Raw genomic sequence first — 18,827 nt, 5'->3', positions numbered from 1 at the left:
TCCACTCCAGTCCTCAAAGACTCATCTGATCTGCTGTAAGGACAGCGTCCTGACAGCACCCCAAAAAGCCCTTTTTAGGGCTGGTACATCAGTCTGCTTTTATTTATTTTTTCTATATATATATTGCAGTTGCCTGCCCGTGTGTGAGAGACCACAGGCCCACAGACTGTACTGTGTGCACACCACTCAATAGGGTGGCACAGTACCTTTTAGATAAAAAAAAAAGTCATTAAATGCTTCCTCTGTAATATAATTGCAGTTGCCTGCCAGTGAGTGTCAGGCCCACTTACTGTACTGTGCCCACTGCCAGTGCCCACCACTCATATAGGGTGGCACAGTACCTTGCCGATAAAAAAGTCATTTAATTTTTCCTCTGTAATATAATTGCAGTTGCTTGCCAGTGAGTGTCAGGCCCACAGACTGTACTGTGCCCACTGCCCACCACTCATTTAGGGTGGCACAGTACCTTGCAGATAAAAAAGTCATTACATTTTTCCTCTGTAATATAATTGCTGTTGCCTGCCAGTGAGTGTCAGGCCCACAGACTGTACTGTGCCCACTGCCCACCACTCATATAGGGTGGCACAGTACCTTGCAGATAAAAAAGTCATTACATTTTTCCTCTGTAATATAATTGCAGTTGCCTGTCAGTGGGCGTAAGTTGCCTGCGAAGTGGGCGTAACCCTTACACTACCTGATCGATACAACATCATTCCTGATCGTATACACACACTGGATGTTTTAAAGCACGTTATTCCAAACAATTTAGGAATGTTAGGTGATTTATGCCCTTTATGGATTAAAACCCGACTCTGCGTCAACTACGTAATTTTCCATGGGAGTTTTGCCATGGATCCCCCTTCGGCATGCCACAGTCCAGTTGTTAGTCCCCTTGAAACAACTTTTCCATCACTATTGTGGCCAGAAAGAGTCCCTGTGGGTTTTAAAATTCGCCTGCCTATTTAAGTCTATGGCGGATCGCCCGGTTCGCCCGTTCGCAAACATTTGCGTAAATTCGCGTTCGCCGTTCGCGAACTGAAAATTTTATGTTCGCGACATCTCTACATATCATTACCTAGATCAAAGGGAAAATGTTGTAGAATAAAAATGCTTACCCTGTGACATTGTGCTAGGAGCAAAACTCATTATAAAGCTTTGTTTATAAACTGACGCACCCAACACCTAACTAGGTCCACTTGCTGTCCATAGAGAATAAACTATATGCAGGAGAAAGAAGACCTTCTGAAAGCACTGATGGTATAAATAAATACAGATTGGTGTCTGATTTCTAGTTTTTGTTTCCAGTATTACATGCAACGTATTTCAGCCCCAGACTAGTCCTCAGACTTTTACAGATAGGGTTCTTTGTTCTAAACTTTTAATGGAATTTATTACAAGGGTATTATTTGAAGTCAGTTTTACTTGAGTCTGTATTTGCTTGATAACTTTGTCTCATCCATAAACCTAACACTTTTGCCTAGAAAACCTACTCAAGTTTTCCTATTCCACCCTCCTACTGGAGTTACTTTGCAACTTTTTTGTGACTTTTTAAAAGATCTCAGTGATAAATCTGGAATCTGGAGTGACACTCATTAACATTGCTAACCACGACCACTTTCTAATGCACATTTTAAAACTGTAAGGGGTGTAAGTAAGTCCAAAAAGTCAGAAAAGCCCCATTATTTGACATTTTGAAGCCAGAATTGTGTAATGAAGGCATGATGAATTCAGGTCCATGTAAGGGGTCTAAGTAAGTCCAAAAAGTCAGAAAAGCCCCATTATTTGACATTTTGAAGCCAGAATTGTGTAATGAAGGCATGATGAATTCAGGTCCATGTGTGTAAAGCCTGAGGAAGGGATTGATCCTGAAATGTGTTGCATGTTACACTGGAAATAAAGACTGAAAATCAGATACCTCTTTAGATTTATTGATTCTAGCAGTGCTCACAGAAGTTCTTCATCCCTTCCTCTTTCATACATGCAATAGCACAAAGCACACCACCTTTTCAAATGGGAGTATTTTGTCTAACCAATCCCATACAATCTGGTTATATATTTTAGTTATTGCCCATCACATATATTGCTGTGTAAACTGTATCTTTCTGGAATAAAACCTGTGACCCTGGCTTCATTCACGAGTCATAGTGCTATTCATCACGCCCATTTATAAACTCACCCATTATCGCCTACCTACAATTATCTTCTCACCTGTTATGATTCTATTAGCTTTTTATTATGGACCTCCGGGTCATGTCTACTCCAGAGCAATACATTAATGTCATCCTTCTGCATTTATTCTTTAAGCCTCAGCAAAAAATGTGTCACTTATGTAAGTAACCTACTAGACATATGGCACTTGCAGTAAAAGAATACTTGCTTAGGCTGTTGATTTAGTTTTATAACTCTTCAAGCTAATTGTGTTTTATTACTCTGCTTGCACTCAGAATGAATAGCATAGTAGGTGGCTCATGGGGATAATATACAACAAATAAAAAGGCAATTCCCATTCATAACAATCCAATGTTATGCACCGGGAGCCTACTTCTGGATGGATTCAGGAATAAGAGGCCAAGCAGGTTATCAATTTTGAATAGAACATCTGTGAGATTTGACAGTTTAAGATATTTTTTTTTGTTGTTGCACTTTTCTAACTTTTAATTTGTCTTGATAATGAGGTTGGCAATAAAAAGGGAAATTTTAAATTTTTCATTATTTATGCAATTAATGCAAATTTTACAATTTTACATGTTTTATGCAAATTAAGTACAAAGTAAAACTATTAATATATTAAATAATAGTCGTGAAAAATAAGTGAAAACAATTTTTAATAACTCCTTTGTCATGTGATTAGTGAGTTATCTGCTGATGTGTCCCCAGGACAAAAATCCATGACTTATGCACTAATTTCTTTAAATTTGTTTTGAGTCCGATTCACATGAATCGTTTATCATATTTGACTTAAGTCTGAATATAGTTAAGCCAAATCAAAATTGCCACAAATGCTCTGAAAAGTCACGTATGATGACTCCATGGTCTTCTAGACCTGTATTCAGCCCCATTCAAGCTATATAACGCCAAGACAGCTTTAGTAATGTTAAAGTGATGGTGACATATTGTTTGTCTATGGGTAACCGAAGGGTAGGAGGTGGTAACAAATATCTGGTTTAATAATGCACCGCACTACTTGAAATTTTTTAAAATTTAAAAAAATCCAAAGATTACCCCTTTTTTGGTGGCATATACCTTTTTTTTTGCTCTGACCTATAAAATAGACGCTGCTGTTTTGAATGATCCATCCAAAATGAATGTTAATCTTTTCAAATTTGCTAGAATCTAAATTTTTTGGATGAAATCATTCAGAGTTTAGTTTATTGGCTCCAGAGCTCCAGATGCCCTGATTCCCATTGAATTTTAATAGAGTTAAAGTAGTTGACCACCTTTTGGAGAGTTTTTGGCAAAACCCCCTCCTGGCCAGACCTGCTTATCTGATCCCCCACTCTGGGTTCTAGCCCCTTTGCTCCCCATCCTTGGCTGCTTTGCTCATGCCCCCCACTATCAACATCTGCTTTGGCGCTGTTACAGCTAATCTCTGGCTGCAACAGTGATCTGGCCCCCTTGTTTCATGTGATCAATTGACCTGACATAAGGGGAGCAGGTCATTGCTTCAGCGGTTGACGTTAGAAAGTTTAAGTGAAAAAATTCTGGCAGAAGGTGTAAAGTTACTGAAGAAGGCTTTATACAGCTTTCATTGAACTCACTTAGAAATTAATTAGGCTCCTAAGCTTCCTCTAGTAGTGTCTGCAAACAGCCAGAATTTCATCATTTATACAGGACCTGTCAGCGCTGCTGATATATCCTTTTTTACAAAATAATTTGATATGTTATAAAAAAAATATTCTTGAGAATCTTTTCTTAGAACTCTTCATTGTGCTGTTCTTCGTTACCAGATGGGGTGGTGTGCCTGCACACTCTCACACTGTCTAATAAATGCTGACAGTACCAGACTTTATATAGACACACTTTTTCTCAAAGGTAAATATCAGTGGTCAGTTTATTCATAAATATTGAAGAGGAGTAAAAAAGGAACAGCACAACTGAAAGTTCTAAGAAAAGATGTCCCAGAATTTTTATTTCATAAGGAATAAAGCTATTCTCTAAAAAAGATGGGAAAAGATGTCTGGAGTGGTGACAGGTAGAGTTGAGCGAACACCTGGATGTTCGGGTTCGAGAAGTTCGGCCGAACTTCCCGGAAATGTTCGGGTTCGGGATCCGAACCCGATCCGAACTTCGTCCCGAACCCGAACCCCATTGAAGTCAATAGGGACCCAAACTTTTGGGCACTAAAAAGGCTGTAAAACAGCCCAGGAAAGAGCTAGAGGGCTGCAAAAGGCAGCAACATGTAGGTAAATCCCCTGCAAACAAATGTGGATAGGGAAATGAATTAAAATAAAAATTTAAAAAATAAAAATGAACCAATATCAATTGGACAGAGGTCCCATAGCAGAGAATCTGGCTTCACGTCAGCAGAGAATCAGTCTCTTCATGCCATAGCAAAGAATCTGGTTTCATGTCAGCAGAGAATCAGTCTCTTCATGCCATAGCAGAGAATCTGGCTTCATGTCAGCGCAGAATCAGTCTTCATGTCATAGCAGAGAATCAGGCTTCACGTCACCCACCACTGGAACAGGCCACTGTCACACATTTAGGCCCCGGCACCCAGGCAGAGGAGAGAGGTCCCGTAACATAGAATCTGGCCTGATGTCAGCACAGAATCTGTCTTCATGTCATAGCAGAGAATCAGGCTTCACGTCACCCACCACTGGAACAGGCCACTGTCACACATTTAGGCCCCGGCACCCAGACAGAGGAGAGCGGTCACGTAACAGAGAATCTGGCCTTATGTCAGCGCAGAATCTGTCTTCATGTCATAGCAGAGAATCAGGCTTCACGTCACCCACCACTGGAACAGGCCACTGTCACACATTTAGGCCCAGGCACCCAGGCAGAGGAGAGAGGTCCCGTAACAGAGAATCTGGCCTTATGTCAGCGCAGAATCTGTCTTCATGTCATAGCAGAGAATCAGGCTTCACGTCACCCACCACTGGAACAGGCCACTGTCACACATTTAGGCCCAGGCACCCAGGCAGAGGAGAGAGGTCCCGTAACAGAGAATCTGGCCTTATGTCAGCGCAGAATCTGTCTTCATGTCATAGCAGAGAATCAGGCTTCACGTCACCCACCACTGGAACAGGCCACTGTCACACATTTAGGCCCCGGCACCCAGACAGAGGAGAGCGGTCCCGTAACAGAGAATCTGGCCTTATGTCAGCGCAGAATCTGTCTTCATGTCATAGCAGAGAATCAGGCTTCACGTCACCCACCACTGGAACAGGCCACTGTCACACATTTAGGCCCAGGCACCCAGGCAGAGGAGAGAGGTCCCGTAACAGAGAATCTGGCCTTATGTCAGCGCAGAATCAGTATTCATGTCATAGCAGAGAATCAGGCTTCACGTCACCCACCACTGGAACAGGCCACTGTCACACATTTAGGCCCTGGCACCCAGGCAGAGGAGAGAGGTCCCGTAACAGAGAATCTGGCCTTATATCAGCGCAGAATCTGTGTTCATGTCATAGCAGAGAATCAGGCTTCACGTCACCCACCACTGGAACAGGCCACTGTCACACATTTAGGCCCAGGCACCCAGGCAGAGGAGAGAGGTCACGTAACAGAGAATCTGGCCTTATGTCAGCGCAGAATCTGTCTTCATGTCATAGCAGAGAATCAGGCTTCACGTCACCCACCACTGGAACAGGCCACTGTCACACATTTAGGCCCCGGCATCCAGACAGAGGAGAGCGGTCCCGTAACAGAGAATCTGGCCTTATGTCAGCGCAGAATCTGTCTTCATGTCATAGCAGAGAATCAGGCTTCACGTCACCCACCACTGGAACAGGCCACTGTCACACATTTAGGCCCAGGCATCCAGGCAGAGGAGAGAGGTCCCGTAACAGAGAATCTGGCCTGATGTCAGCGCAGAATCTGTCTTCATGTCATAGCAGAGAATCAGGCTTCACGTCACCCACCACTGGAACAGGCCAATGTCACACATTTAGGCCCAGGCACCCAGGCAGAGGAGAGAGGTCCCGTAACAGAGAATCTGGCCTTATGTCAGCGCAGAATCTGTCTTCATGTCATAGCAGAGAATCAGGCTTCACGTCACCCACCACTGGAACAGGCCACTGTCACACATTTAGGCCCCGGCACCCAGAGAGAGGAGAGCGGTCCCGTAACAGAAAATCTGGCCTTATGTCAGCGCAGAATCTGTATTCATGTCATAGCAGAGAATCAAGCTTCACGTCACCCACCACTGGAACAGGCCACTGTCACATATTTAGGCCCAGGCACCCAGGCAGAGGAGAGAGGTCGCGTAACAGAGAATCTGGCTTCATGTCAGCACAGAATAAGTCTTCATGTCATAGCAGAGAATCAGGCTTCACGTCACCCACCACTGGAACAGGCCACTGTCACACATTTAGTCCCCGGCACCCAGACAGAGGAGAGGTTCATTCAACTTTGGGTTGCCCCGCAATATAATGGTAAAATGAAATTAAAAATAGTATTGAATGAGGAAGTGCCCTGGAGTAGAATAATATATTGTTAAGGGGAGGTAGTTAATATCTAATCTGCACAAGGGATGGACAGGTCCTGTGGGATCCATGCCTGGTTCATTTTTATAAACGTCAGCTTGTCCACATTGGCTGTAGACAGGCAGCTGCGTTTGTCTGTAATGACGCCCCCTGCCGTGCTGAATACACGTTCAGACAAAACGCTGGCCGCCGGGCAGGCCAGCACCTCCAAGGCATAAAAGGCTAGCTCTGGCCACGTGGACAATTTGGAGACCCAGAAGTTGAATGGGGCCGAACCATCAGTCAGTAAGTGGAGGGGTGTGCACAGGTACTGTTCCACCATGTTAGTGAAATGTTGCCTCCTGCTAACACGTTCCGTATCAGGTGGTGGTGCACTTAGCTGTGGCGTGTTGACAAAAATTTTCCACATCTCTGCCATGCTAACCCTGCCCTCAGAGGAGCTGGGCGTGACACAGCTGCGTTGGCGACCTCTTGCTCCTCCTCTGCCTTCGCCTTGGGCTTCCACTGGTTCCCCTGTGACATTTGGGAATGCTCTCAGTAGCGCGTCTACCAACGTGCGCTTGTACTCGCGCATCTTCCTATCACGCTCCAGTGTAGGAAGTAAGGTGGGCACATTGTCTTTGTACCGGGGATCCAGCAGGGTGGCAACCCAGCAGTCCGCACACGTTAAAATGTGGGCAACTTTGCTGTCGTTGCGCAGGCACTGCAGCATGTAGTCGCTCATGTGTGCCAGGCTGCCCAGAGGTAAGGACAAGCTGTCCTCTGTGGGAGGCGTATCGTCATCGTCCTGTGTTTCCCCCCAGCCACGCACCAGTAATGGGCCCGAGCTGCTTTGGGTGCCACCCCGCTGTGAACATGCTTCATCCTCATCCTCCTCCACCTCCTCCTCATCCTCGTCCTCCTCGTCCTCCAGTAGTGGGCCCTGTCTGGCCACATTTGTACCTGGCCTCTGGTGTTGCAAAAAACCTCCCTCTGAGTCACTTTGAAGAGACTGGCCTGAAAGTGCTAAAAATGACCCCTCTTCCTCCTCTTCCTCCTGGGCCACCTCCTCTTCCATCATCGCCCTAAGTGTTTTCTCAAGGAGACATAGAAGTGGTATTGTAACGCTGATAACGGCGTCATCGCCACTGGCCATGTTGGTGGAGTACTCGAAACAGTGCAACAGGGCACACAGGTCTCGCATGGAGGCCCAGTCATTGGTGGTGAAGTGTATCTGATACGCAGTGCGACTGACCCGTGCGTGCTGCAGCTGAAACTCCACTATGGCCTGCTGCTGCTCGCACAGTCTGTCCAGCATATGCAAGGTGGAGTTCCACCTGGTGGGTACGTCGCATATGAGGCGGTGAGCGGGAAGGCCGAAGTTACGCTGTAGCGCAGACAGGCGAGCAGCGGCAGGGTGTGAACGCCGGAAGCGCGAACAGACGGCCCGCACTTTATGCAGCAGCTCTGACATGTCGGGGTAGTTGCGAATGAACTTCTGCACCACCAAATTCAGCACATGCGCCAGGCAAGGGATGTGCGTCAAACCGACTAGTCCCAGAGCTGCAACGAGATTTCGCCCATTATCGCACACCACCAGGCTGGGCTTGAGGCTCACCGGCAGCAACCACTCGTCGGTCTGTTGTTCTATACCCCGCCACAACTCCTGTGCGGTGTGGGGCCTGTCCCCCAAACATATGAGTTTCAGAATGGCCTGCTGACGTTTACCCCGTGCTGTGCTGAAGTTGGTGGTGAAGGTGTGTGGCTGACTGGATGAGCAGGTGGAAGAAGAGGAGGAGGAAGCTGAGTAGGAGGAGGAGGAGACAGGAGGCAAAGAATGTTGCCCTGCGATCCTTGGCGGCGGAAGGACGTGCACCAAACAGCTCTCCGCCTGGGGCCCAGCCGCCACTACATTTACCCAGTGTGCAGTTAGGGAGATATAGCGTCCCTGGCCGTGCTTACTGGTCCACGTATCTGTGGTTAGGTGGACCTTGCCACAGATGGCGTTGCTCAGTGCACACTTGACTTTATCGGACACTTGTTTGTGCAGCGAAGGCACGGCTCTCTTGGAGACGTAGTGGCGGCTGGGAACAACATACTGTGGGACAGCAAGTGACATGAGCTGTTTGAAGCTGTGTGTGTCCACCAGCCTAAATGACAGCATTTCATAGGCCAGTAGTTTAGAAATGCTGGCATTCAGGGCCAGGGATCGAGGGTGGCTAGGTGGGAATTTACGCTTTCTCTCAAATGTTTGTGAGATGGAGAGCTGAACGCTGCCGTGTGACATGGTTGAGATGCTTGGTGACGCAGGTGGTGGTGTTGGTGGTACATCCCATGTTTGCTGGGCGGCAGGTGCCAACGTTCCTCCAGAGGCAGAGGAAGAGGCCGAGGCGGCGGCAGCAGCAGCAGAAGAGGCCGAGGCGGCGGCAGCAGCAGAAGAGGCCGAGGCGGCAGCAGCAGAAGAGGCAGCAGGGGGAGCCTGAGTGACTTCCTTGTTTTTAAGGTGTTTACTCCACTGCAGTTCATGCTTTGCATGCAGGTGCCTGGTCATGCAGGTTGTGCTAAGGTTCAGAACGTTAATGCCTCGCTTCAGGCTCTGATGGCACAGCGTGCAAACCACTCGGGTCTTGTCGTCAGCACATTGTTTGAAGAAGTGCCATGCCAGGGAACTCCTTGAAGCTGCCTTTGGGGTGCTCGGTCCCAGATGGCGGCTGTCAGTAGCAGGCGGAGTCTCTTGGCGGCGGGTGTTCTGATTTTGCCCACTGCTCCCTCTTTTGCTACGCTGTTGGCTCGGTCTCACCATTGTCTCTTCCTCCGAACTGTGAAAGTCAGTGGCACGACCTTCATTCCATGTGGGGTCTAGGACCTCATTGTCCCCTACATCGTCTTCCACCCAGTCTTGACCCCTGACCTCCTGTTCAGTCTGCACACTGCAGAAAGACGCAGCAGTTGGCACCTGTGTTTCGTCATCATCAGAGACGTGCTGAGGTGGTATTCCCATGTCCTCATCATCAGGAAACATATGTGGTTGTGCGTTAGTGCATTCTATCTCTTCCACCCCTGGTGAAGAGCTAAGTGGATGGCCTTGGGAAACCCTGGCAGCAGAGTCTTCAAACAGCATAAGAGACTGCTGCATAACTTGAGGCTCAGACAGTTTCCCTGATATGCATGGGGGTGATGTGACAGACTGATGGGCTTGGTTTTCATGCGCCATCTGTGCGCTTTCTGCAGAAGACTGGGTGGGAGATAATGTGAACGTGCTGGATGCACTGTCGGCCACCCAATTGACTAATGCCTGTACCTGCTCAGGCCTTACCATCCTTAGAACGGCATTGGGCCCCACCAAATATCCCTGTAAATTCTGGCGGCTACTGGGACCCGAGGTAGTTGGTACACTAGGACGTGTGGCTGTGGCAGAACGGCCACGTCCTCTCCCAGCACCAGAGGGTCCACTAACACCACCACGACCATGTCCATGTGTCCACGTCCGCGTCCCTTATTAGATGTTTTCCTCATTGTTCCCGTTCACCACAATTTTGAGAATGGCAAATTTGGGAATAGTTTTTCAACCCAGAAAAAAAAGTGTGCTTTTACGGTCACTACAAATAACTTGAGCAGCTAAAACAGTACAGATTTGCTGGAATAGAAATGTGAGACCTGTTTTTTTTTGCACTGTGTGACAGGTTAAGGTTTAATCTCAGAATCAGACTTCTATCTGCACGGTAGCGTGTGTCTTAGGTTTTTCTGAATGACACTATCAATACCTTCAATGTATGAGATCCTTTTTGGGATAGATTTCAAGTAGGCCTCAAATACCAGAAACTAGTTATTTTGAGAATGGCAAATTTGGGAATGGTTTTTCAACCCAGAAAAAAATGTGTGCTTTTACGGTCACTACAAATAACTTGACCAGCTAAAACAGTAGAGATTTGGTTAAATAGAGATGTGAGGCCTGTTTTTTTTTGCGCTGTGTGACAGGTATAGGTTTAATCACAGAATCAGATTTCTATCAGCACGCTAGCGTGTGTCTTAGGTTTTTCTGAATGACACTATCACTAGCTTCAATGTAAGATATTATTTTTGGGATAGATTTCAAGTAGGCCTCAAATACCAGAAACTAGTTATTTTGAGAATGGCAAATTTGGGAATGGTTTTTCAACCCAGAAAAAAAAGTGTGCTTTTACGGTCACTACAAATAACTTGACCAGCTAAAACAGTACAGATTTGGTTAAATAGAGATGTGAGGCATGTTTTTTTTTGCGCTGTGTGACAGGTATAGGTTTAATCACAGAATCAGATTTCTATCAGCACGCTAGCGTGTGTCTTAGGTTTTTCTGAATGACACTATCAATACCTTCAATGTAAGATATCCTTTTTGGGATAGATTTCAAGTAGGCCTCAAATACCAGAAACTAGTTATTTTGAGAATGGCAAATTTGGGAATGGTTTTTCAACCCAGAAAAAAAAGTGTGCTTTTACGGTCACTACAAATAACTTGACCAGCTAAAACAGTACAGATTTGGTTAAATAGAGATGTGAGGCCTGTTTTTTTTTGCGCTGTGTGACAGGTATAGGTTTAATCACAGAATCAGATTTCTATCAGCACGCTAGCGTGTGTCTTAGGTTTTTCTGAATGACACTATCACTAGCTTCAATGTAACATATTTTTTTTGGGATAGATTTCAAGTAGGCCTCAAATACCAGAAACTAGTTATTTTGAGAATGGCAAATTTGGGAATGGTTTTTCAACCCAGAAAAAAAAGTGTGCTTTTACGGTCACTACAAATAACTTGACCAGCTAAAACAGTACAGATTTGGGTAAATAGAGATGTGAGGCCTGTTTTTTTTTGCGCTGTGTGACAGGTATAGGTTTAATCACAGAATCAGATTTCTATCAGCACGCTAGCGTGTGTCTTAGGTTTTTCTGAATGACACTATCACTAGCTTCAATGTAAGATATTTTTTTTGGGATAGATTTCAAGTAGGCCTCAAATACCAGAAACTAGTTATTTTGAGAATGGTAAATTTGGGAATGGTTTTTCAACCCAGAAAAAAAAGTGTGCTTTTACGGTCACTACAAATAACTTGACCAGCTAAAACAGTACAGATTTGGTTAAATAGAGATGTGAGGCCTGTTTTTTTTTGCGCTGTGTGACAGATATAGGTTTAATCACAGAATCAGATTTCTATCAGCACGCTAGCGTGTGTCTTAGGTTTTTCTGAATGACACTATCACTAGCTTCAATGTAAGATATTTTTTTGGGGATAGATTTCAAGTAGGCCTCAAATACCAGAAACTAGTTATTTTGAGAATGGCAAATTTGGAAATGGTTTTTCAACCCAGAAAAAAAGTGTGCTTTTACGGTCACTACAAATAACTTGACCAGCTAAAACAGTACAGATTTGGTTAAATAGAGATGTGAGGCCTGTTTTTTTTTGCGCTGTGTGACAGGTATAGGTTTAATCACAGAATCAGATTTCTATCAGCACGCTAGCGTGTGTCTTAGGTTTTTCTGAATGACACTATCAGTACCTTCAATGTAAGATATTCTTTTTGGGATAGATTTCAAGTAGGCCTCAAATACCAGAAACTAGTTATTTTGAGAATGGCAAATTTGGGAATGGTTTTTCAACCCAGAAAAAAAAGTGTGCTTTTACGGTCACTACAAATAACTTGACCAACTAAAACAGTACAGATTTGGTTAAATAGAGATGTGAGGCCTGTTTTTTTTTGCGCTGTGTGACAGGTATAGGTTTAATCACAGAATCAGACTTCTATCTGCACGCTAGCGTGTGTCTTAGGTTTTTCTGAATGACACTATCACTAGCTTCAATGTAAGATATTCTTTTTGGGATAGATTTCAAGTAGGCCTCAAATACCAGAAACTAGTTATTTTGAGAATGGAAAATTTGGGAATGGTTTTTCAACCCAGAAAAAAAAGTGTGCTTTTACGGTCACTACAAATAACTTGACCAGCTAAAACAGTACAGATTTGGTTGAATAGAAATGTCAGGTCTATTTTTTAGGCGCTGGGTGACAGGCTCAACTTGCCCCTGATGTAATATATGGCCAAAAAATAACCACACTGTTGATGGTTAAATGCACTTGGGTGACACAGGCTCAGCCTGCACCAGATGTAGTATATGGCCAAAAAATAATCAGACTGTCGATGGTTAAATGCACTTCGGTGATACAGGCTCAGCCTGCAGCTGATGTAGTATATGGCCAAAAAATAACCAGACTGTTGATGGTTAAATGCACTTCGGTGACACAGGCTCAGGCTGCAGCTGATGTAGGATATAGCACAAAATAACCACACTATCGATGGTTAAATACACTTGGTGATAGCTTGTGCTGGCGCACCACAAGTCACAAAATGGCCGCCGATCACCCCAGAAAAAAAGTGATCTAAAAACGCTCTGGGCAGCCTCAAACAAGTGAGCAAGTCAATAATAGCACTTCAATGATCCACAGCTGCAGATCGATCACAGAATGAAGTCTTTTGGAGGAGTTAATCTGCCTAATCTCGCCCTAACGTCGCAGCTGCAACCTCTCCCTATACTGATCATAGCAGAGTGACGTGCGGCGCTACGTGACTCCAGCTTAAATAGAGGCTGGGTCACATGCTGCACTGGCCAATCACAGCCATGCCAATAGTAGGCAAGGCTGTGATGGCCTCTTGGGGCAAGTAGTATGACGCTTGTTGATTGGCTGCTTTGCAGCCTTTCAAAAAGCGCCAAGAAAGCGCCGAACACCGAACCCGAACCCGGACTTTTACGAAAATGTTCGGGTTCGGGTCCGTGTCACGGACACCCCAAAATTCGGTACGAACCCGAACTATACAGTTCGGGTTCGCTCATCCCTAGTGACAGGTCCTTGTTAATCAATTTCAACAGTATAGTATTAAATTACATGTGGACTAATGCCCAAATATGTTGCCCTACTTTTTATATGATTATATTCTAGATGTATTCTATAAAATATCCGAAGTGGAATTCAATCAGAATTTTAGGAAAAATTAGATTCTCCGCGAAGTCGAATTTCCTCGTGCTTCGTGGTAAGAAATCAATTTTCCCTGAAATTACATTCAAACCAAAAAATACATGACTCCTCAACTTGTAGGCGACAAGGCCACCGCAGCCAATTTGATTGAAGATACCGTGCAAAATCTGTTATGTCACCACGCCGCACAGCGAGATTTTGTGCTGTGTCTACAATCAAGATGGCTGCCGGCCTCAAATGGATAGGATGAGTATTTTTTATTGATTTATATTTTTTACTGGACTAACCCCTGAAAGCCCTCAATGTTAATTTCAGATGCTGCAATCAGCTATGAACATGGCATCTGAGGGGGGTGACGCCATCGCTGTTCCCATCATTGTTCCCGCTACATACAAAGAAATGCACTTTGTGATAAAGTAATTCCTCAAGAAGTGAATTTATTTGTGAAATTCCGCAAAGCAGCCAGTTGAATTTTACATAACATCACTTATTTCTAGTAACAAACAACCTCTTTAAAATCAAACTGCACTGTAGGATTTTTATGTTTATAAAATGGTCCAAAAAAATTGCTTTTTAGCAGCAAATGCCTCTCAAATTGAGGAGGGACACAACTAGGGATGAGCGAATCAACTTCGGATGAAACATCCAAAGTCAATTTGCATAAAACTTTGTTTCAATATTGTACGGAGCGAGCGTTACGTACAGCATTAAAATGTATTGTCTCCGATGAGCCGAAGTTATTATTTTGCGAAGTCTCGCGAGACTTTGCATAATAACTTCAGAAATTGATTTATACTGTGGTACTTTGTGGAACCCGAGTTCGGGTGATGTTTTTTTACAGTATAAATCAATTTCCGAAGTTATCATGCGAAGTCTCGCTAGACTTCGCAAATTGATAACTTTGGCTCATAGGAGCCAATACATTCTAATACTGTATGGAGCGATCGCTCCGTACAGTATTGAAATGAAGTTTTATGCGAATCAATTTCGGATATTTCATCCGAAGTCGATTCTCTCATCCCTAGACACAACGTCTGGGGTCATGTGATCCTTCTTTTCCATCTTTCCTGTCTTCTGAGCTGAAAATTGTTCACTCCATTTTGGGAAATTAGCTCAAATTTTATTGCCGAAAAATTCAGATTTAAAATGTACCCAAATTTGGGGAAAATATAAAATTAAATTTGATTTGTTTAGAATCTTACACCATACCCCACTACCTGGTGGCACATATTGCAAACATTTGGTATTTGGCTTATTTCTATTTCCTGGGATCTGAAAGACACTTCTGTGTTGTATTATAGCCTTTTTGTCCTAAGTTTTAACTTTCTCTTATTGTTATAGAAATTGAAAAGGAAAGCTGTGGTGATCCTGGAACCCCATTGTATGGTATTCGGGAAGGAGACGGCTTCTCCAATGGAGATTTCCTAAGATTTGAATGTCAGTTTGGATTTGAATTAATAGGACAGAAATCAATATCCTGTAAAGAAAATAATCAGTGGTCTGCAAATATCCCAATATGTATCTGTAAGTATTTATTCTCTTGTATATGCATACTGACATATATGGTGAAGCTAACAAATATTACACTGAAGTGTAGCAAAAAAAAGATTTTTATGAGTCCATTCGACAAATGTGGTAAAAATGACAACAATTGTTTGTATATGTACTGTGTGGTTACTGCAGCGCTGCTCACGTTCAAGTAAAAGTGTGCAGCATTGCAGTATCATGGCAGGACCAGTAGACAGTGTGTGGAGCTGGGTAGTTTTGGTGTCTGGTTCTGGCTTATAAAAATAGCTTATCGGCACTGATACCAGTAGTCAGACACCTCTTAATCTGGTATCGATGACCAACCTTAGTTAAGTCTTAGGAAATCACTTTAACAAACAAAGCTTAAGGCTGCAACTTTACTGCAAACTTTTGTAGTCCCACTTTCAAATTTGAAGAATTTAGTCACAGCTGCAATCCACAGGAGTAAAATGAGTTACATTCAATCCAAGGTATTCCTTCTAGACTTCAGCTGTAGTTCTTGATTAAAATGGGAGAGTATAGACATATTGCCACATTTCGTAAGACCAATTGGTGATAATTGTATTAAAAGGCCATACCTCATTAAAAAGAAAACATTAGCATAGCCATTTTTTCCGTTTGCTTGCGAACTGAGTTAAGTGTGTGGCCATTGTGGGAGATTACTACTATGTTAAAGAGGTTCTCCAAAACTATGAATCCTTTTTGATATTGGATATAGAGATTAAAAAAATTGACTCAACTGTCACTGTCTCCTTAGCCTCAGCTCCTAGGTTCCCTCTCCTCCGCTTACGGTCATCACTGTCCCAGAAGTGCGATATGCTATCCATACATCACTGCTGCTAGCTAGTCAGTGGCAGGCAGTGGTGATGTGTGGATAGATCGCACATCACGCTTCCAGTCCAGTGAGGACTGGAAGAAGAGAGAAGTGAGTTCTTTCTGCCTGGCCATATGAAAAGGGGATCAGAGTTTTATAGAAACCCTTTAAATTAAGGCATTTTAAAGACACTTTCAAAACATTCTATTGAAAACCCAAAGGGGGTCATTTACTCTGGCACAGATTGTCGCACAAAGGTTATTTGCGCCACAATCAAATGTTTTAGGCATAGAAAATTGTCTAAATGCAAGCCAGCATGAAAGCTGGCTTACATTTAGACTGGCACTGGATACGCCAAAGTTATGTAGAGGCCTGTGCTATCCACAATCAGCTGTTGGGGTTGTTTAGACCAGAGTCTAAAATAGACAGATATGAAATCAGCAGATAGATGGATATGGGAAAGATAGATAGATAGATAAATAGATATATAGTATAACAATGTGTATGCTAAAGTATATCTCCATTAGAATGCTCAGATGGGTAAGTTAAGGAATCCAGGAATGCAGTGTTGTTTCAGCAATGTGCAGTTTGCTAATGCACATTTCTTTAAATTGTGGAATAGTTCTGTATTTTTTATAGAATGGTGGGTAGGTGTTGGTAGAGGGACCTACCATTCCCTCCCTTCCAGTATAGCACTTTCCTCTAGCTGGAGATGAACCTAGGTGTAACTGCTGGGCTCATTATCTTTGGGATAAAGACTGGGCTGGGATCCTCATTTAGTGTCAGTGTCTGGAAGCTAAATAATCTGTAAACTGTGAAAGGCCTAATCCTAAGGTTGTTTTACCTGAGCCTGTACATAAGTGAGGTAACCTGCTTTATAGTTAGCGCCCAGATGGGCAAGGTGAATTATTTTTGTATGTCATGCACATGTGGATGTGCAAAAGGGACCAATGAACTTGCATGCCATGTCAGGTGTTGGAAGGAAAATAAAAGATGTTTGGACTTTTAGCCCTGGAAATTTGTGAATTTGTCTTTGTTGATGGCACCACACGCACACAGAAAAGTGAAAATAGATAGAGAGCTTGAGAAAGGCCTTATTGTGTTGGGTTGAAATGTTGCACTTGGAGAAAATAAAAGCGGGTCCTCCACAGTCCACCATATCTGGAGTGTTCCCTCTTCTTTGTAAATTAGATAACAGATATACAGATTTGCCTTTTTTGCCAGCTCAGGAGCTTATCTGAAACTATACTTTTCTATTACTCCATGCCTTTGAATAAAAATAAGTTGCTTGCCCCCATAGTACACAAACTTAATCCTAATATCATACACTAAGAAATTTTACACCATCTGTTGTTTAGACTTAAGTGAACACATCCAGCAAGTTAATGAAGATTTGTATAATCAGCTACAGATTTCTTCTCTTCCAAGTCTTACATGTTTTTTTTTCTTAATTTAAGCAAACCCATAATCCTGTTTTCTGTTACTTTGCGAATGATTTTACATCGTCTTCTATGTTACACATGTAACTGGAGTCATTTGCAATGGAGAGTTTTCAGACAAAGAAAATGCAATTAGAGCTGACAATTGTAATGTTCATTTGGACTCTGTCCAGGGATTATGCCCACACATAGGCAATCAAAAACTAACAAGCTGCATATTATGCAAATTTTTTAAAGTAAAGTGAAGAGCTTGCTAAAACCTGTCCACGCACTAATTTATTGTATTTCATTTTTACAGTTCCATGCCTGTCAAATTTTACTGCACCGATGGGAACAGTCCTCTCTCCTGACTACCCAGAAGGTTACGGAAACAATTTAAACTGCATCTGGACCATCATTTCAGATCCAGGCAGCCGGATACATTTGTCTTTTAATGATTTTGACTTGGAGTCTCAGTTTGATTACCTGGCTATTAAAGATGGCGACTCTTTAGACTCTCCAATATTAGGAACGTTCACCGGTGCAGAAGTCCCATCTCATCTTACTGGTAACAATCATATACTGCGGCTGGAATTCCAAGCAGATCATTCCATGTCTGGACGTGGATTTAATATTACGTACAGCAGTAAGTGGTTCATTCAGTGGGATAACATTTTGTTAAATGTGATTTATGTAACAGATACAACATTCCACCTAACTTGGTTGCAGTCAGTTTCCTCCTTCGGCTCTAAATCTTCACTTCCTGTCTGCACGTAAGAATTTTTTTTGCTATTACTGTCAAATACTACTCTTGTCCAATGACTAGTATTGCAGCTCATCTATGTTGACTTGAAAGCTTTTAAGTCCTAAAGCAGACATGTGAGTAGAGGAGACAGTTCCTCTTTCAAAACCATGCAGTACAGAATATAGAAGTTTGTTCCGCACTCAATAAAACCTTTCATACTTTATTTAAACTTGAAAAATGTTGCTTATGCATTTTCTGGTGGATGGATCATCAATACAAGCAGGCTGTACAACCCCTTTAAGGTGTGTGCCTTACGGCAGCTGCAAGAAATGGGAGCAAAGTCCAATTTACACACCCAATGTCAAACAGGCAACGTTTCAATTTCTCAAGCCAGGGATTGTTTATCCATATGTAGAGTAAGATGCTCTAGGTTAATGCATCTTTATGCAATGTTAAAAAGCTGGCAATGATCAGGAATGAGCGGATTGCTCCTGATCATTGCCCTGAGTATTTGGCCCTAAAGATATGTTCACATGGGGAAGATTTGTTGCAGAACATTTTGTGACTGAATAATGGTTCAATAGATCTGAATGGGGTCTAATATCTCTGATCTCTGCTACATATATGCTACGTATGAACAGACTGTACCTGTAATGGTTAGAAAATTGTCACAAACCTAATAAAGTCACAA

The 18,827-nt window shown here is 43.3% G+C and overlaps 1 protein-coding gene across 1 annotated transcript in view; it reads left to right on the top strand.

Annotated features, from left to right (window-relative positions):
• CSMD3 (CUB and Sushi multiple domains 3) overlaps positions 1 to 18,827 on the top strand; it is a 1,177,406-nt gene that overhangs the window by 373,802 nt on the left and 784,777 nt on the right. Inside the window, exons 11-12 of the mRNA XM_040431881.1 lie at positions 14,974 to 15,156; positions 17,711 to 18,037. Coding sequence (XP_040287815.1) covers positions 14,974 to 15,156; positions 17,711 to 18,037 — 510 coding nt within the window. The remainder of the gene's footprint in view (positions 1 to 14,973; positions 15,157 to 17,710; positions 18,038 to 18,827) is intronic.

This window comes from Bufo bufo, chromosome 5, assembly GCF_905171765.1.
Source record: "Bufo bufo chromosome 5, aBufBuf1.1, whole genome shotgun sequence".
NCBI classification, from domain to species: Eukaryota; Metazoa; Chordata; class Amphibia; order Anura; family Bufonidae; genus Bufo; species Bufo bufo.
Note: the sequence above shows the minus strand (reverse complement) of the source record. Positions and strands in the feature narration are given on the sequence as shown.